At 42.1% G+C, this 20,723-nt stretch overlaps 2 protein-coding genes across 2 annotated transcripts; one reads left to right on the top strand and one right to left on the bottom strand.

Moving 5' to 3' along the window:
• Positions 1-5,574: 5,574 nt before the first annotated feature.
• LOC104301174 (protein EOLA1) lies at positions 5,575-7,616 on the top strand. The gene is made up of 2 exons (XM_009901526.2): positions 5,575-6,002; positions 7,273-7,616. Exons 1-2 carry the CDS (start codon positions 5,750-5,752, stop codon positions 7,488-7,490), a joined length of 471 nt encoding a protein of 156 aa, XP_009899828.2. The 5' UTR covers positions 5,575-5,749; the 3' UTR covers positions 7,491-7,616.
• Positions 7,617-10,382: 2,766 nt separating this feature from the next.
• TMEM185A (transmembrane protein 185A) lies at positions 10,383-19,356 on the bottom strand. Its single transcript, XM_009901524.2, has 7 exons — positions 19,181-19,356; positions 16,607-16,783; positions 15,810-16,017; positions 13,916-13,999; positions 12,846-13,022; positions 12,412-12,535; positions 10,383-11,222 (listed from the first exon to the last, which is right to left on the bottom strand). Exons 1-7 carry the CDS (start codon positions 19,216-19,218, stop codon positions 10,975-10,977), a joined length of 1,056 nt encoding a protein of 351 aa, XP_009899826.1. The 5' UTR covers positions 19,219-19,356; the 3' UTR covers positions 10,383-10,974.
• Positions 19,357-20,723: the final 1,367 nt, after the last annotated feature.

The raw sequence follows: 20,723 nt of genomic DNA, 5'->3' as shown, positions 1-20,723 counted from the left end.
GTTTTAAATGTTAATTTGTCTGACCCCAGAGAACAGATCCTTCTAAATCTCTCTCTCTTTTAGTTAATTGTAGTCCATCTTACATACTTTCATATAATCCAAAGCATTTGCTAAGAAGATGTGCATGCAGGTATTTTCTGAAGCGGTTATTTCTGTCTATATTAAAGTGTTCAAAGTTAGAAGGCACTCTACTGCTCGAACAGAAGAAAACAAACAGAATAGTCAAAGCACATTAGATTTATTTTTCATTTCTGGCAACGTGCCAGAAAGGTTCCTTGCACTCTTTCTCCACTAAGTGTATTTGTTCTGTATGAAAGAAAGAATGCTTTTTAATTTCATTTATGGAGTTAATTGTAAATCAATAAAGCAAAGTTTTCTTACATCTCAGCAACATATTTAATTTTCAGGTGACAGTACTTCCATTAACACTGATAAGCAAAGGGCAAAGTCTTCCAGTGATTTTTTTTTTTTTACAGAAACTGTGATAGAGACAGGAAGTTACATTTATTAAATCAGAGAGAAAAAAACTTCTAGTATATTAGCTACTACATACCACTACATAGTTACTACAACGTAGCATTAGGAAAGGCAGTATGTTTGTCTGCAAATACTGGAGGTTGTTGGTCACAATCTACCTTATGCTTTCATGTGGGTATTTAAAAAAACAAGCAACAGTGCATATGTCCTTATATAAGATCTGTCATACACACACAATGTAATGAAAACAAACTGAATTTTCTCCTATGCAAGCTTCAGTATGCATGCATTGTATTTTTTAATAGCACCCTACCACTGCACTTCTACCACCAAGCTATCCACACAGAGAAACCTTATTAAAATCTTGGACAGTGTAGAACTCTGCTGTAAGTAATTGTCATGGGTTGAGGTGAATCTGCTGCTGATGTTCTGCCACGCTGCTGTCATGCCAGCTTCAAAACCAAAGTGCTGGCTGGAGCAAAGTATCACGGGGCTTGAAGTTTGGATTTGTAACATAAGAGGTTTTCTGGTGCAGTTGCTGCTGGTGGTTTCCGGATTGTGGGCTGTTGGTCTTTTCTGCTGAGTGGGCTGCAGGTCGGGGGGGGAAGGAGGTCGCTGGCTACTGCCGTTGCCCCTACATTTTGCTGCACTTTCATGCAAACAGGCTAAGGTAATTGTGCGTTGTATAATTTTCAGTAAAACTCTTTATCTCAGCCCAGAGGTTTGGGTTTTTTATGTTACTTTCCCTCCTGTCTGTGTAAGGAGGGGGCCTTGTGAGTGCAGACTGTACTAACCCATGACAGTAACTGATGATTATTTTAAAAGCCAAATTTTTTGACAAGAATGGTAATGTCAATGATGTGTTCACACAGTGGGTGTGTGGGAGTTCAGGTGTGTGCAAAAAAAACCCCAGATTCACATTTTCAGAGAACTGTTCAGACAACACAAGTGTTGCAACAAATCTGGAAATAAGTGAACCACCTAAAGAAACTGGAGATACATTCACTAAAAGATTTAAGACAGTCATAATTTCTCACAATATATACAAAGAAATACAGAACAGCATGGTAAAAGTTAAGTATTTTAATTCACAAAGAAATTAGAAGTTCTTTATTTGGGTATGAGAATAATATGAAGCTGGTTTTCCAGCATGTACTAAGGCATTGTAAACTACACTATTGGAGTGAGACAGAGTAAATTTAAGGGATAGGAGATAAAATGTAAAAGGCTGGTAGAAGTCCTTAAGATGGAATTACTGCCAAAAGAATATGGAGTTACAACATCACATTTCACATTGTCTGATGTTCATAAAGGCAGGAAAATGTAATGGATGTTCGTATGTCAACATATTCCAGCCTCTTGTGAATGGTGACTATTTAATAGTGACCACTTTTGAGTGGCTGTACTGGATTTCACGGGTTATTAACAGCTGAAATTTCCATTTTGACCTCCAATACCCTGGAACATACTGCACCACATCTTTACCCACCTCTGAAATGAACTGTATCTGATCAAGTACCTTGACCTGATTTTGACCCAAGATATTCCAGCACTTACTGCTGTGTACTGAATCATGTAAAATCAGCTACTAAGCGAACTTGACAAGAAGCACAGCAACGCTTGTCTATCTTGATGAGATCAGCCCTGAGTCCTTATCAGTGATGTACTAGGCTTTGGTTTAGCTCCACAGAAAGCGGCAACACATTCCTCAAGAGGAATTATGCAGTCTTTATTCTATCAAAATTAGGGAAACCCTAAGGAAAGCAAATTTAGAGACACTGAAATGAAGTGTGCTGTACAGAAATATAGACCAAACTTGTAGAATTTCCTCTTATGAAGGTTCTCACCATGTGAGGTACAGTGCCAAGACTAAATATTTTGGGATTGGTGTTACCATGTGAAAGCCACAGTGACTGAAAAACAATGAACTGTATCTAAGATGTCAAGCATAAGCTGATCATCTGGTAAGATAAAAATGCATTTTCTTCATAGTCACTGATGTACTCTTCAAATAATTTTCTCATATCCTGAGATAACCTACTGAAGTTAGTTTACCATTCATCACACAAAAGACTGAACACATACACACAATTGTATCATTTCAGGATCTTATTTATTTAGGAGCTGCTATAAATTGTTTTTGTCTCTTCTGGTGAATTTTACAACATATGAGACAAGGTTTCTACAAACCAAGTAACCTAATTTTGTGACATATTTTCAACATACCTTTGGTAGTAGGACACAATTCTCACGCTATTTATACTTTATTTAGAACTGTTAGACTTGAGATTTTAAGCACTTGGGAGATTTTTTGCTTAAATCAAGGAAAAAACTATTTTATTGATGTGATATTGATGTGATGTTGTAAGTTACAGGAGTGTAAAACAAAGCTAACACACAACACACGAAAAATTTGGCCTCTATTTTCCCCCAAATAAGCAAACATCACATAAACTGTAGTTATGGAAGGAAAAACACCAAAAGCAAATACCAAAAGAAGCATGAAAGTTCATTACATGCTGCAACTCTAAACAGATTCAACAGGTTCTTCAACTAACCATGCACATCTAGTAAGATGGAAATAGCTTAAAGCCAAAGAACACTTAAAGTAACAACCCTGTAAAAACTACAATGACCTTAAACTCACACCATCTATTAATTTTTCTTGTCATCATGACATTATATAAAGGACAGGAATAACTCTCATCTGGACAATTTTAAAGAAGATATTAGAAATATCCAAGGGAAAAAAGGATAGTATGAACAAGAGGAATTTCAGAAAATGGTAGTAAGAAAATACAGGTCTGAAGAGTTGAAGTCTATCAGCCATAAAAACCTGCTAGAACACACAACATTCACTGACTGAAGGTAGTTAACGTACACAAAAAAGGGCTATCATAAAAGCTATTTGAAGTACTTATCACCACAAAAGTATCATCTAACTATGTTGTCCAATGCAGCTACAGAACATGAAGTTTAGAGGTGAAGTTTTATCAATAAATATCTGTTACTTGCAAAGTCACAGACTTGGACAAAATAAATAATCTTTTTACTCTTACACTTTTAAGAAAGGCAAGTTCCTTTGCCTTTCTTAAAAGGGCACGCCTCTCTAACAGTGGAATTCTGGCAGGTCACTTTTCTCTTTCTACCTCTTGGAGTTCCTGCAATTGTTAAGTAATTTTGATATTTCTCTTGATTGAAACGTGGTGCAATATAGCATAAGAGAACTTCCAAGTCACTGAAACCAGTATTCAAAACCAGGATTTGATGTTGGTGATTGCCCTCTTTCCCCTCTACAGATACGACTAATTTTTATTTTCCACTCTCACAATTTCCCTCCTTCATTCTCTTGGATGTCCCTCCATTCTTTTACTGCAGAATGACACCCTTGTGTGAATGTCCTCTCCTTTCTCTTCTCCCTTTTTGCTTTCTCCAAGATGCTGCATGCATGGGAAAACTCCCCAAATACTTTTCACATTTATAACCCTCAACCAGTTGTGGCTCGACAAGAAAGATGACTTTCTTCAAGCTTCTGCCTGTATTACAGATGCACCTGCATTTTGCGTCTTCTGTAACTTCAGAAATTCAGGCAAGATTTCAGCTATCCAGGCAAGATCTCAGCTATTCAACCCGTTGCATACATACCAGCTTTCACATCCTCTTGCTATGCAGCATTAGTAAGTGCCTTAAAAAGGTCACTTTATTTGTCCATGTTGGAAATGAACTCTGTTAAAACATGTATTCACCAACACAAAGTATCTACTGGTTATCTCAAGAACACTGAACAAGTACAATGGGATTGTACATCTATTTTAACCCCCTTCTTTTCCAAATTATCCTTTACTGTGAGGCCTTTTATTGTATTTACTAGGCCTTCACAGATTGCTCCTGGTGCCAGGGATAGCCTACCAGGATCAAAAGGAGACCAGATACAACTTCTGTTGTCAAACAGTAACTGTGGTGCTCCAAGTACTTGTATTGGAAAGGCAAGGCGGTGATGCAAGCATACATTTCAAATGGCAGCAGTAGACAAAAGAAGATTCTCCTCTACAAATGAGTCAGGCTGAATGACAGAATTTGTGAAATCCTGTCCAAGATGAGCTATTGGAAAAAGAAAGCAGTGAGGTCAGAGACCACCCAGATTTTAGGTACCAAATGGCTTTCAGTTACTTCTAGAGGAGCAGGGCCTTTGCACACCCAGCCAGGTGGGGGCACAAGTGCCGTGGTGCAGCAGGAAGCGCACTTCAGAGCTTCTGCTGCCATTTAACTCCCAGGGGCCTCTGACAGCATCAGCAGAAACCTCATTAGGGTCAAGGTCCACAGGGAGTCCCAGCACCGGGGCGGAGGCTCCAGCTCCCATCTCCTCTCACCAGCCACCAAAACACACCGCGAGCACCGTCGAAGGGAAGCCTTCGACGGGCCTGAACCACCACCGTAACCGAGCGGATACGTGCAGCCAGCAGCTGCCCACGCTATCTTTGCAGCGCAGCCGGTCGCGGGTAGAGGCCACTCCCCCTCACATCCTAGCGCCAGGGGGGCCGGGGCCAAGGGCAGCGCCGCGGGAGAAGCGGAGCGCAGGAACGTGCTCATGGTCACCCACCTTCCCTCGCGGCACCGAGTGGGTCGGCGGCAGGGCTCAGCGCTAGCAGAGGGCAGGGTGCAGAGGTGGCGGCGCCAGGTAGGTGATGATGGAGTGCTCGCTCTGGGAGGGAGAGGGACGCGGACCCTGTGAGCGGCGGTGGCCGCAGAAGCTTGTGTCTCTCTGAGACCATCCCTAGGCTACCCCCTGAAGAATGGCCTTTTAAACCCCTTCCGGCCACGGGATCAGGCCTCTCCTGAGCTCGGCCTACGGGACTGGACTGGGCCGGGCCAGGCCGATCCAAGCCGCGGTGCTCTGTTAACTCCTGCAAGCAGAAGCAATGGCTCCGGCCGTGGGATACTGGCCCGCCAGCGCCGGGCCCTCACTTCCCCGAGGCCGATCTGTTTCCTGGCGGCGCTGAGACAGCTGGTCCGTGCAGGGCCGGTCCTGGTCGGCCTGTGCTCGAACGCGACGAGGGGGCGGCGTTTGCCGAGCTGGGGGTACGCACGAAGCAGAAAATCCACTGCCGGGGGAGGCAGCGCGCTGCTGGCGTTAGCGGAGCGGCCTACTCTGCAGGGCAGCTGCTCGGGCAGGCCTCGCAGTTTGCGATGGACACAGACAGGTTTCTGCTGGCTAATCTCAGGGCTTCTGTTTGTTTATAGGAAACAGACCGCTTCCGATGCAAGGAGAACGATGAGATTTGGTTGCCTTTCCTTCCGCCAGCCCTATGCAGGGTTGGTTTTAAACAAAGTCAAAACAGTGGAGACGCGCTGGCGTCCGTTGCTAGCAGCTTACAAGAACTGCACCGTTGCTATTCATATAGCTGTCCAGGACTGGCAAGATGAAACTTGGAGAGACATTCTGTTGAATAGGTTTGGCATGACAACGAAACAAGTGCAGGATTTGTTGGATAAAGGGGAAAAATTTGGCAGAGGAGTTATTGCAGGTAAGCAACTTCAAATTTTATTTTCCAAGCAGGTTTTCAGTAAGTTAAGGTTCAGTAAACTATGCCCCTGCCTTCTACACTTGTACTCAACGTAACATTAACACTTAGAAGGAGTGTAGTGCCTCAGTTGTGACCTGGGGGCTATTTTGATTTCTTCCACTGTAAGCTGAAATTTGTGAGACAATGTATTCTTTTTAATTGTGGTGGGAATATTTGGTCTCTTTGAGCTTTATTTAGTCAGGCCTTGGTTTTTAAAATGCACTTGCTCTACAAAAAACCCTAGGCTACAACTCTAAAGTCTGTACAAAAAAACAAATTGATTTGTGCTTATGATGCAGTAAGACAGTATGATATGTGTTGGTTATTATTTTGTTGCATGGCAATTGTTGTGGTTTACCCCCCAGCAGACAATTAAGGCCCCCACTGCCACTCATTCCCTTCCTGCAACCTGGGTGGGGGATGAGGAAGAGAATCAGAAGAGTAAAAGTGAGACTTGTGGATTGAGATAAGGCCAGCTTTTTAGGCAAAGGAAAAGCCCAGGAAAGCAGAGCTCCATCATGTATAATGGTGACTTGAGAAAATTCTCAAATGCCATCACTCAGATTGTTCCCCTTTCCTCCTCTCCTTCCTTATTCCCCCAGCTTTATGTACTGTGCAGGACATATGGAGTGGCATACCCTTTTAGTTAGTTGGAGTCAACTGTCCCAGCTGTGTCCCCTCCAAGTTCCTCATCACTGGCAAGGTAGTGTGAGGAACAGAACAGGCTTTGACGGTGTGGAAGTGCTTCTCGGTGGTAATGAAAACACTCCTGAGTTACCAACACTGTTTCCAGCACAAATCCAAATCATAGCCCCATACCAGCTACCAGAAAGAAAATGAACTCTATGCCAGTCAAAACCAGCACAGTAATAAATGTCAGTTCCACACTTTTCACCTTTGGAACTTAAAAACTCTTGCCGAAACCATTTTACAGTACTTGTAGTCAATTGAAGTAAGGATGTTGTGGTGCTTTGCAGGTCAAGTATTAAATAAATAAATTCTCTTTCAGTTCTACAAATGCTCGTTATTTGGGCAATGAAGTTTGTTCCTGTAACACATTTCATCACATAGGCCATCTTCTGCAATGAAGGACCCTGGTTTGATGGTCATTCTCCAGAAAAAAGTTCTTCTGGGAGCAAATAGGCTGTATGTGTATCTTCTGAGAGGTTTGCTTTTGGAAAACTTGAGAGCAAACAGCCAACTAATTTTATACTTTTTTTTTATACTGCAGGACTAGTTGACATTGGAGAGACCTCATTATATCCAGAAAACTTGCCTCCTGAAAAAATTCTTGAGCTGGAAGACAAAGCTGTTCTCAGGAATCTAGAACAGAAGTACTTGACTGTTATTTCAAATCCACGATGGCTCCTGGAACCAATTCCTGCCAGAGGGAGACAAGGCATGTGGCAGGTGGACATCCCTGAAGAACTGATCCCTTCAGAAGCATAGGTGTTGCTCCTGTTCTTTTTCCTGAACGCACACTTGTGATTCACCATTCAGTATTTTGAAGACCAGTGAGATGTTCAGGATTCCCTTCCAAAACTACTTGTTTGAAACAGAAAATACAGAAGTGCTTTTTTTTGAAGAGAAAAAAACCCAAACCCACCCAAGATGTGATTTTCATGATCATTACTGGAAACTTTGGATTACTGAATTTTGGGTATTAAAGGCTTTTTTTTCCAAAAAAGAAATAGGGTTGATAAATGATGTGCCCATTTAAAACATAGATGTAACCTTATGATGAAATAATCTCTGAGGAAGAAAGTTTGTAGGGCCCTTCAGAAAAGCACTATTTGAATGCAGGCTGCCATTACTAACAGGAGTCTGTCTTGGGAGTCCACTCCTAGCCCTACCTTTGTGGGATCATTGAGAATGCAATCATCTACAAGGATGCCAGTCCCAGGGGCTTCACAGAGGCTCAGGTTTGCTGGACAACACTTCTGTACCTGCTGTGTGTTATGTGCTGTAACCGTAAAATTGCAAGTATCAGATTTTCCTCATGCACAGGTTGCTGTACATACAATGGGAAGTGGGGGAGCAGGAAGTGGGATCTGGGACCCAACAGCCTTACTAAGCACAAGGTTCTTGTGCAGAATTAAATGAGGCAAGTACTCTCTCATTTAAGATGAAAACCTGATACAGAATTCAATCAAGTATGAAGGCAGAGGCACCAAAACAGGACAGGACAGGTGGCAGAGGCTTTGTATTCAGAGTTTATTGGAACACTTGAGGGGCTCTATTCTGTTTGACTACACACCTTCTAAATGAGCTGCAGAAGGTACCTGGTGTGACTTGGGTTGGGGTCCAAGGCCAGTGCCTGCAGTTCCACTGTTTGGAGCACAGGTACCTGCTGGGCAGTGGTGGCATAGTGGAGTTTGGCCCCGAGCTGGCGTTGGCACAGAGCAGCCAAGAAGAGGTGGGAAGTGCCAGCCCTGGTGGAAAAGGACAGGAACGAGTGAAGCAGCAGCAGCATTACCCTGGATGCCATCCAGGCCAGGGCTGTTGTGCTGCAGCAGAAGAGGGAGCCAGAGGACTGAGCTGCTGTCTACTGCTGCCACAGGCTCTTGTGTTTGTCACAGCAGCAGCACATGCTGATGTCAAGGCACATCTGACTTGGGGAGATGCCTTGGTACCCTGCTTGCCAGGTGTGGTCTCCCTGATTGCAGATGTGTCCATGTTCTCCCTTGGACTTGCTGGAAATGGATTGCTTTCCTCCTTGGAAGTGGTTTCCCACACCAGCTCAACATCCACTTTTCTAGTGACATGTGCAGTCTGTTTTCAGTGAAAATTCCGCTGGAGTTTGATTTGCAAGGCCAAAGATGGCCTTGTACTTCAGCAGCTGATATAGCAAATATCTTCTTAAATATGGGTCATAGTAGAAGTGAAACTAAAAAAAATGCAGAGGCAAAGAGTTAGTTGCAACCACTCTGAGGCTGGAAACCATAAAAATACATCAATTAAGAATTTTAATTGTGGAAGAGAAATGAAGCTAAAAAGGCTCTCAGGAGCGTTCCAAACCTGAAGCATATAGGCTGAGTAAGATGGTGTGCTACAGCCCTGCTGTTAAGCAGTGACCAACCTTGTGGGTTTGCTGCTTGGGAACAGGGAAGTGTAGGGTTTTCAAAAGCATCTAAACTGGTTAGAAACCCAACCACCATTACTCATCAGCAGCTTGACTGTGAAATAAACACCTAGGTAACCATAAATTCTCAGCCTTCAGTAAGTGCTAAAAGAACACTGCATCTGGTACAGCAAGCCACGTAACAAGTATCTCTCACAAAACATCCTAGTATGAGGAGGATCTTTTCAAGTGTTCAGTCACTGGAAATCAACATAGATTTTATCAGCATTTCTACTACTCAGAAATGTGACCTCAAAAAGCCAAGAAACAACAGTCAGAACATACACTGCCATACTCAGTAAAGGCTTATTTAATTGCAGAAATCTGTCCCACTAGACTTCTCAGAGTTAGTTTGCATGTAGAGGAGCCAACATACCTCCCAAGTTGTTTCTTCAAAGAGCAAAGCATTGCATGAGCCAAATTTTTGAAAATCCTAGAGCTTTCCAGTGAATCCATGCAGGAGGTGCTGTGTGAAGGTCTTCATAGTCCCACATTGAAAAATTCATGATAGTACTTCCTCTTTGAAGAGTTCTTCATGGATCACTACACACTTTCCATTGTCACCCCACAAAATAAACAATGTCTTCAACAACCTCCCAGAACTTCAGAAAGCTGAGGCATATTCAGACATGGTGTCTGCTGGAGCTCTCCTCAGGTGAATATAAGGCGCTCTTTTTGCACAGGGTTGCCTAGACCAACTTTGTAAGGACCTTTCTCAGTCTTTACCTAAACTAGGGGGTCACCTAAACACAAAGAGCAGCTGCAAAGATGTGGGAGTATCAGACAGCTGTTGTTCTAAGCTACTTGAGTATAGGTTTCAAAGACTATGTTTCTTTAAAGCACCTGGAAGTCCAAGACAATCTGTCAAAGGTGGTCTTTCTTCAAATGAGAAAGTTCTACTGACACCAATGAGTTCCTGTCTTGAAAAAGTTTAATCATTTACACCAACACAAATGTGGTAATGAAGACCAAGGTATAATATTTAAGAGCCTATTCTAGTTAGAGGTGTCCCTGCTCACTGCAGGGAGGGTTGGACAAGATGACCTTTGAGGGTCCATTCCAACATAGCACAGTCTGCAAAACCTACAGCTGATAGTTCTGGCATAGACTGCACACAAAGAGTAAGAGGGAACAGCTTATTAAGCAGCCAATTTAATGGCAGAATGGTGTATGTGCTGCTCAGAAGGAATTAAACCATGAAACTGGAAAAGCAACCAAAGCAGGGCAAAAGTTGAAATACTTAGATGAAAGTTTACAGAGCCAACTCAAAAGCATCACTTAAGTTGCTAAGCATTCTGTTTCCCTCCCAAAAAGCTTTCCAGTCTTGCCTCAGAAGTGCAACACTTCTGTGCTCTTGTGATTAGGACAATGATTGTGGCTGAACAGAAAAAGAAGAGGTACTATACTAAGGCATCCCAAGGCATTTCAAACAGACATGGAAGTCAAGTGTATATTTAGGACCTAGAAGACACCTGGAATAGCATAGGCATTTCATACAGGGTTTTTAAAAAAATACTTTTAGATAATACTTACACTGTACAGGACAAGACTTGTAAACAATATATTACACTGCTAAAATGTTCATATAAATACTATACAGGCAAGCGTGCAACCAACCCATTAGGAAGGTTCACAAATTAGACCACCACATCTCTCTGGAAAAAATTGTCTGATTATCTTCAAGATCTCTGATTTGTGTCATCCAAGCCACTGATTCTGCAATGCCTATTTTAAAGTTAATCAGGACAAGGCATGAGATGAAATACATTTGTCTGCTGAATCCCAGTTCAATTTTAATATGCTACTGTCACCTTAATCTGGCATATCAATGTTTAATTTGGGAGGTGGAATCACGTATTTTCCTGGACTCTGTGTGATGACCACTCCAGTCTTTTTTCGAAACATTGCTGGTGCAATTTTTGGTGGTTCAGGCAGTGGTGTTTCTTCTGTTTCCTCGTTATCTTCATGATGAAGATCGTAAGAAATATTTCCATATTCTCGTAAGAAAGGGAAAATTTCAAGCAGGAACTGGCAAAAGTCTTTGCGAATTCCAAACCACCCTAGGAAAAAAAATAAAGGAAAAATTCATTTTATTGCAGAACATGAAAGTGTAATTCAGTAGGCAGACCATGGAATCTCATTTAAGTTATCTTAATTGTTTGCATATGACCAATATAAAACGTGTCAGTGCTGCTTCTCAGGTGTTACCGACCTATCACAGTGTGGGATAGCTGCCCTTCTTACCACAGGACAGGAATGCAGGTTAATTTAGTATGCTTTGAGAGTAAAGTTGAGATGCTTACAACCAAGAGATGTTTTTGTTATCTCTGGGAATGAAGATCCATGAAACTGATCTACCATGGCCTACCAAGTGATGAAGGGGGGAGGCCTTGTGAAGAAAAGACCTGTTTTAGCTGTGCTTTGGCTCTAACTACTGAAGCAAGGGTAAAAGAACAAAACTAACAGCTTCAAACGGATTTTGCAGGTTATAGTGTATGAACAGAGACCCTTGCCTAATTAACTGCAAAATGAGTATTAGACATTTACACCCCTCGGTATGATAATGAGCTAAACATGTATAACTATGTTACTCAACTCTCCACCCAAATCATGCTAAACATCACCTAGAAAGCAGAGAGCCAGGGATAGGATAAAAATAAACAAACAACAACAAAAAACAAACATGAGAGGAACACCTCTCTGGAGAGAAAGACTGTAGGATTTAGCAGCAACAGGGATGGTTGACAGGCTGTGCTCCTTTTCCTCCACCCAAGACAGGGACACCTTCTTGCTATGGGGTATTGGCACTATCACAAAGGTTTGCATCTCAGACTTTGTCAGGTGTTACCTGGGATTTATTAACTTGAGCTCTGGCAATCCTCAATCTGTTGTATCTGTTACTTTATTAAATCTATGATTTTAACTTTCTGAACCCATTTCGGTACAAATCTTTATTGGGCCGCTGGAAAAGTGGCAAAAGTTAATCTTGCCAAAGAGTCTTGGTGAGAGTGCCGGGGTTTTGAGACAGGCAAGATTGGGGATCTTCCTCACAATGTGAACACACAACAATGCTACAGTTCAAATTCTATACACACAAATATATAGGAATAAGAAAACAAAAGCAAGAGGCACAAACACCTCTGGTTTCTTTCATGAGAGAATACACACACAAAAGCCCTTTCTGAAATAGTCTTAAAATATATTTAAGCCTGGAGCTGTAATCTCTTTCCATAATTTTTAAATACTTACAGTGATTTCCTCCTTTTTGTCCAAATGTTGTTGCCATTAAAGTTATCAGTGAAAGCCAGAGAGGAACAAATATGGGTATAAAAGAAAAAGAATTGTGTCCATCCAGTCTGTGTACTAGTAAGATCTAAATAGAGAAAAAATAAATACAGTGTCAGTTTAATTGCAATACCCACTTACAAGCTTCTTCAAGCATTATGCTGACCCCAGACTTTTTAACTTCACACTTCTGTGAAGAACAATGGCCTCACAACAGAACTATGTAGTTACAGTTCCAATGTGATGAATACTTTACTCAAAAAAACTTTAAAAACCTAGAATTCCTTCCTACCCAAACCAAAAAGCAGTATTCTCACTTTATTCAAAGAGACACGACCATGTTCCTCACCCACTGAGAAAAGACCAAGATGCATCAAACACATCAAGCTTTTCCTTACCTCGAACGTGAGCAGAGGAACGACAATTGTCATCCAGCTGACAGCCATTGTTATGTGCGTCCTCCTTTGCTCAGCAATCACATCCATAGAGCGCAAGAACAGCACAGACCATACAATATAATAGAGCACTACTAGACACAGAAAGGACATCAAGATCCACAGCGGAACACAAACGACCTACAAGAAAGAAGAGATTAACTGCTTTCCCTGCCCCTAACAGAGACACATTTTTACCAGTTTGATTTGTTTCAGGAGCAGGTTTTTCAAATAAAGCAAGTCTAAGTGTATGTCTAAGCAAGTCGAAATTTAAGTGTCGTGCTCTTTAACTAATATAATCTGCAAGAGAAGTGTTACAAATCGTGTTGCACTGTTACAAGCCATATAAGCTCTTGGAGCTTTCTCAGCTTTGTAACCTCCATCAAACTGAAACAATTCAAAATTAAGTCAAAAGTAGTTCAACTTTAATAAGACTTCTGTGACATGTGGGCTTAAATAGTACCTGAAATTGATTTTAGAAAGTATTTTCCGCACTGGAAACATTACTTGAAATGCTATCTAAATTAGACCTTTTTCCCATTTTTTAAAAAGCTGAAAGGACAGGCCTGTCAGATTACCGGTTTTATAGTATTTTACAAAAAACCCAGACATAGAAATAGCACTTTTGTACTCCAAAAGCACCTGGGACAAAAAAAATCTTAGCTATTTTGACAGAGACCATTTGCAGACCAAGTGGATTTATGTGCATGGTAACAGAACACAAAGCTAGTTATTTACCACATCCTATTTACCAACACATTTCCTAATTCACCAGTCCTTGTCACAGCTAGTTTAGCGTTCCCATTGGAAACTTTTGGTTAGGTTGCCCAGATCTCACAAAAAAATGCAAATGCTCAAAGAACAGCTTCTGCCTCCCATCACCGCTGAATGAAATGCCAGGGCTTTAGGGAAGGATTGTCAAGCAAGCAAAACTGCAATCATGGACTCTGATCATACATTAACTGCTCCCTACAGTTAATATCTTTAGGAAATTCAGCATTTAAACAAGGGTAAGAAGAAAACTTGTTACATACAAGCCAAGGCCATCTGATGATCTCATCCAGTCTGAGTGCAATAAATATGAACTGTAGAATGTTGACTGAACACAAGATTTCCAGCTAGAAAAAGAAAACACATTAGTTAACTCTTAGCGTGATAAAGCTATTTACAACGTAACTAAGACATCTGTCAAAGGGATCTTCTGGCTCTGGGCTGATCACTGCAATATGGAACATCATTTGCATTTACATTAGATATTACTTTGCATTCCTGAATCTGGGAGGCTGTGATCCCAATAAGGTAACTACAGAAGCAGAAGCCTCCTGAGGAAAGACCTTTCCGGCATAGGAAAAAGAATAAAAGCAGTATGTGCAGCATTAACTAGAAGGATTAGAGAGTCCCAGCTTTATCTGAGGGAGAAAAGAAATACACAGAATAATGGAAGATGACATCCAGATTCAATCATTTGATGTATAATTGAGAGGTATTTTAAATGACACCAGAGACACTTGGGTTTTAAGGCAATATAGAGAAATGACACTACTCATTAACAATGCTAACAAAAGCTTTTCCTGTGTCTTGTTTGCCACTAAGAACCCTAAAGTATACTCCATGATCAAATAAATAAATCAGTGAAGTTTGTGTCTTGCTTAAGCTAAGTGAAACAATGAAATACAGTCAGACCTGGCAAGATTCTGTTTCCAAAGTTTGTGGGTAATCCTATATGGGTAGCAATTTCAGAGATCAGACAGAGAATTATTATCTGAAAAGACTAAAGAGGATCAGCTGCCAAAAAATCAGTATCCTGGATTAAAGACAAGCACCGCAGGTTTCTAGGAAACGAAAGGGAAATAATGAAGTCTTCCCAGAATTAAAGGAAGAGAACTCTAAGTAAAGGTGACATAAGAGTAGAAAAAGCTGACAGTTCAACTGCAGAGCTTATTTTGAGACAGCTGTTGTCTTTTTGTGGTGACTGGATTCCATTTCTTTCTGCCAATACATAGCAGCTGTGCAGTCACTTGTAAGTCAACCGGTAACCAAGCATCACCCAGCTGAAGGAAATTACTTCTACACAAACTATACTCTTAGGAAGGGTTAACTGTGACTAGAACACTGCAAACTGAAATTTTATTTGCAATATTTTTTAAATCAACAGTTTATGGCATCAGTTTACCAGCCATCCTAAAAACCACTTTGCAAAAAATGTTTCTCTCTTGATACTTGTCTTACAGTAATGTTGGAGAAATACTGCTTTGAAATTGAAAAACCTGAAAAAAATTAATCTCCATTACAATTCTGATTTTTAAGAGTTCATAGGGTTGTTTGAGGCCATAGCAAATCCAAAATTCCTTAAAAAATATAAATTCAAAAGGAATTCTAAATTTATTGTCAAATGCCACCACAATAGGAAGACCTTGAGAATCCTTGCCGAATTCTTCTGAAACTAAAAAGGAATGAGTCCGAAAGGACAGGAGACAAAATAAAAACCTCCTCTTGTATACCTACTCTCCACATTCTCAGATTAAAGATTATGCACACAGATTGGTGCAGTATGACATTTTGAACCCTGATTATCAGGGCTCTTCAAGTTCAGTTCTGCCCAGGAACAGTGCTTACTATCAGCAGGATTTTCTTCAGTAATTTCTGGTTTAGTGTCTTGTATTAGTCCATATTGCAGAGTTTGTGGTGAGTTCTTGTAACACACAATAACAAAACACACTGCAATTTGGTACTTGAAAAAAATAATCTAAGTGGTTAGAAAAATTCTATTATTCCTGATACTGATCCTTCACTCTCAGAGATCAGTGCAAACAACTAACTGAAGCAATGCAGTCATCCATACTGTGCTTTACTGAGAGATGAGCTGTAACCAAATTGATAGGAGTCTCACATTGCCACACATCTGACACATAACAAATGAAGCATTACCTCCAGAGACCTGTCATGTCGGAATCCCCACACACAAGCTGCAACTGACACTGGAGATACAAAGAATAATGGCATGAAGACCAGAAGCCAGAAGTGGGTGCCTCGTTCGATCCTGTCACACACCAGAACTTCAAACATCAGCAGCAACAGGTGGATGCCTACTGCAATTAACATAGCCTTGAACTCCACACAGGTTTCTCCTTCTGCTCTGAAAAGAGTATAAGGAAGTTTACTTGTCAGTAGGAAAGCATGCTGTCCTGCAAACACCCCAAGACACTTTGTTTATTTACTATTCTTGAATTGCAGATAGTAACATTTTGTTTTGATTACACATATACATCATGCCCAAATAGCCACTATTAAACTACACTCCTAATATCAGAAGAGTTCTGTTCATAAAGCTGCACATTTAAAGTGTCTTACTCAAGGAGGGCAGTGACAGTTTTACAAGTTGAAATTTTTCTAAGGATTCCAGAGCTATGCAGGAAAAGCAGCATTTCTTTGCTACTGCTCAAAGACTCAGATATCATGCAGGCTGTTAGAAATAAGCTGACTCGACAATTACCTGTTTGGCTCCTGCACCAGTTTTCACTGAATCAGCATCTTTGTCCAGAATTTCTTTTTTCACCAAAATCAGTGTAGCACCACAGAGTATTAACAAGAAGTGAAATGGCTGCAAATTAATAGCATCTGGATGCTTAAGCTTATGTTTTGTAGAAACCTATTTATGAATTTGATTCAGTATGGAAAACACATTACATTCCTTCTTTTTTGCAAAAAGAATACCCTCAACTTACCGATACTGCGGGTTTCGGGCCCATACTCCTGTTCCAACTGAGGCACCAACAATCACCATTAGCTTCCAGAGCCATATTGGAGCAAATACAGCCCAGTAACTCCATTGAATTTTGTCATCCAGACGTAGAGAGAGCAACACGGAGAAAAGCAGCAAGCAGGCGTAAATAAGAAATTTGCTATTAAACAAACAAAAACACCCCAAAGTCAGACATGAGGGCAGGAGACTTAAAGCAAATTTTGTAGAGAACTAGAAAATCAGTCACAGCTGAAATGCAATCAAGATACTTTCCAACATGTGTTAAATTTCTTTGCAAAGAATCAAATCAGTTCTGAAGAGTCAAACACTTCATCATAAATGTAGCCTGTCATCTCTTTCACTTAAAATCATTGCTTCAAGGGAACATGTCAAAAGCAGTCTTGCATGACAAACTTAATGTACAGGCATTTATCAGTAGTTTCCTCCCACAAGGATCCAGTCAGGAGCTCTATTACTAGAGGCTCAGAAATAGAGCTACACATTTTCAGAAAATGTGTTCTTTCATTGCAAATGAAATGAGAGAGATTTTGATGTTCAAACCCAAGTTACATAATATTTATGCAATTTCATCCATATTTTTTTTTAACTGGAGAATAGAAGGTGGTAGACTTCTGAGGTTTGGGTTGGTTTTTGAAAGTTTTTAAACTCAGAAAAAGCAATGTTATAGGAAAACAACACCACAAACCACGTCAAAAACTTTCAAAATGTTAACAAAGTTAGTGATTATAGAGTGAAGCTTCCATCTGGAATACTGACCAATACTTACAAGCTTAAAATAGGTATGTTGGCATATTTTTTAAACCATTCAACCTAAGAATGAATAAATGTATCCGGAACACTTGAGAGCAGGGGCACTGCAACCTCCTGTACCACCAGAAATCAAAATAATTACATAGCACATGATTTCCTCACACTACAGGAAGGGAAAAAGTCACCCACCCATTCACCAGAGGATCACAGACTTCTTGCTAAAACACATAATTAGGCTTCAACACCACTTCAGTGCAGTAATTACATGTATTTTAAAACAAGGATAAACTAAGGAACAGAGTAAATACTTGATACAGCAGCAGTAGTCAAAAATACCACCCTTATTCCAATGTGTTTAATTTGTACTTTCCCTGCATCCTCAATAAATACAGAAGTAAAATGCCATAGAGTAAAACACCACTGCTCCCTGAGTGTTCCTGTAAGCATCAAAACATTGCAGAATATCTGCACAAGTGTAATATTCAGCTTGCTCCTCCATAAATTAGGTAGCATCCCCAAAAGCGGCAAGCATTTCTTACCAATAACAAAACTTACAAGCTTCTGAAACTTCTGTTCCTACTTCTCTGTTACTCCCAGCCACACATATTTAAGTAGTTTATTTCAACCTCTTTGCAACAATGCATTTCCTGAAGCATTAGCTACCCTTCTGTTTGTGTGAACAATCAATTGAAGGAAGCTTTTTGTAATTGCAATCTTGTAAGGCCCTTTCCACAACCAAGATTCTTCCAGGACTCTTGGTACTTCATGCCACCCTTCACAAACTGCTTGCAGGTCTTTTATTCTGTAGTCTTAAAATAGCTGGCAACGGCAAAACCAGTAAAATTCAACTCATTCTCTCAGCTTACGTGAATTTGTGCTTGCTCGGAAAGACACCAGAAGCTCAAACTGAAGCGACTATCATTTTGTTAATTATAAGAGAGCTCTGAAAGATGAATCTCCATCATCAGCTCACCATGTCTAGACTAGGTCTAGATCTGAAAAAAAATAAGCCTTAACCATATGCTAAATGCTTGTGCTAGCAGGAGGCAAATTCTTTGCCTTCCAGTATAAAGCTTTATAACCCAAATCATCAAGTTGGAAAATTCTAAAACCAGAATGAGATTTGGAGTAATTTGCGGAAGTTAAATAAAAGATGTTTGGAATTTGGCCTGGCAACCAGATGACGGCTGCCCGTGCTTCCAGGCGTCCTGCCCAAGGGCCAGCCGAGGGAGCACGTACAGACACCCGCGGCCGCTCGGAGGGAAACCGGTCAGGAGCAGCGTACTCGGAACACCACCAGAACCGCCTGTACAAGAACGCTCTCATCCACCGTGTGGAAGGACCACCCGAGGCTGAGCTCCATGGATCAAACACAAGCTTCACACACCCTAACGCTGCTCCAGACCGGGCCGGCGCCGCTCCGCGGTTTCGGCCACTGGCGACCCGCCGTGCCGCAAAGCCGCATCGAGACCCCACGCTGAGAAGCTAAGCAGCGGGCTGCGAGGAGTAGAGAAGCCAGGCCCGCCGGTGCTTACCCCCGCGCCCTTTGCCGTCGGCTCCGCCTCAACCTAGAGGCAGCTCGGGCCTCGCCGCCGATTCCGGATGCGTCCCGCTACCGGCGCGGGGGAGGGGAGCCTCCGCCCAACAACAGCACCACGCCGGGGCAGCGAGCCGCCGGGACCGAACCAGGTGCCACTGAACCACCGGGCGGACCGACAGAGGCCCACAGAACGGGCCCTGATAAAGCGGCACGGATGGAGGCTATTAAGCGCCGGACCATCCTCACCTGGGGTTGAAGTCCTGGAACAAGCCACGCAGGTTCATTGCGGCTCGACCCTCCTCCCCGCCACACTCTACCAGGCACACATGGCGCGCCCACCGCTACCGGAGCCTGGCCTGTCCGCGCCGCCGCTCCGCCTTCGCCGGAACCGGGCAGCCTTCACGGCTCCACGCATGCGCGCCGCCCGCCAGGCCCCACAATGCGTTCCTCCGCCGGGAAGCGGGCGGCCGTTCCACCGGGCCTCAGGGCGAGCAATACGCATGCGCCCCAAGAGAGCCGGCAAGTGCCAGTACATGGGCCGGGCCGCAGCTGTTAGCTGAGTTAGAGCTTGGCTCTCGCCTAACTTGGTCCTTATGACCTGAGCGGGCGCGGAACAGCACCGGCTCTGTACCTACGAGCGCAGGTCTCGTTCGGCTCTGACCCATCGGGGCTGTGGCCGGCAGGCTGTACCTTTCAGGGAGAAGGGATGGCGTAGCCCGCGCCCGTCCCTGCCGAGACCGCCTCCTGGAGCGATAGATGAGGGGAGCAAGGCTAAAAGTCGGGAGCTCCCGCAGCGGCCAGTAGTGTGGTGGCCGCTGGAGCAGGTGGCTTTGTGCGTTCGGTATTTAGGAACAGCTTTACTAGAAGTCATAATCCAATGCTCACCGAGAAACGTTTGAAGTGTGTGTGTGTATACATAACCCATTTAACTTTGGGGGAATCAGTATGGCTTACATATAAAACAGTTTTTGATGAACTAGCACAATGCTGCAGCCTTTACTCTAGAAGAAAATGCCCATGTAATATGTCAGACTGCATGAGGCAGAATGGTGTTTCTATCCAGTTTGTTTGCAGGCTTAAATTTATTGTGGATGACTTTATAGATTATCTGATGACTCAACTAAAAATCCCCATAGCTCCTCACTAATGAAGATTACACTGCAAGTGAAATGCTAATAAATGAAAAATTCAATCATCTGAAGCTCTAGCTTCTGCAGAAAGGGCTTAAAAGTAAATGGTCTAAGTCTTCATTCATTGCTAACAGGACTGCTAATTTATACCAGCTAAGAAGCTAGGTTTACATGCAGTGTGATTTATTAAATGGCATAGCTACTTGTGGGCCTTGACAGCATTTGTAAGCTAATATGTGATTCATCTGGAGATATTCACTGGCAAACTGTAGATATAATTTTAACTCCATTGACAATGGCACAAGTAGCTGACGGACTTCCACACCAGGAGCTTTCTGTGCAATGCATTCAACTGATAAGGCAAGGGTACATCAAAGGCTACAAGAAAGCATTGGCATGTCAGCACTGCCAGTGCCAGTGGGGAGGGCGTGTAAGATTGGTAAGAAATCAAGATGAGAGAAACATGGAAACATAATGGCATAAAAGAGACAGAAAGGGTGAGGGCTAGGCAGTTTCCAGAGACTAAGATGATCAGTGCCCATATGACAAGACCTGTGGCAGAGCAGTGCACAAACTTCTAAGGAACCAAAGAATTACCAGACTTAAAAACCTTAGAAACTAGAACTTTAGTTTCATTCTGTTTTTTTCAAAAGCCGAAC

The sequence above is a fragment of the Dryobates pubescens genome, chromosome 18 (assembly GCF_014839835.1).
Source record: "Dryobates pubescens isolate bDryPub1 chromosome 18, bDryPub1.pri, whole genome shotgun sequence".
NCBI lineage: Eukaryota > Metazoa > Chordata > Aves > Piciformes > Picidae > Dryobates > Dryobates pubescens.
The sequence above is the reverse complement of the archived record's forward strand: the minus strand, read 5'-3'. Positions and strand labels throughout refer to the sequence as shown.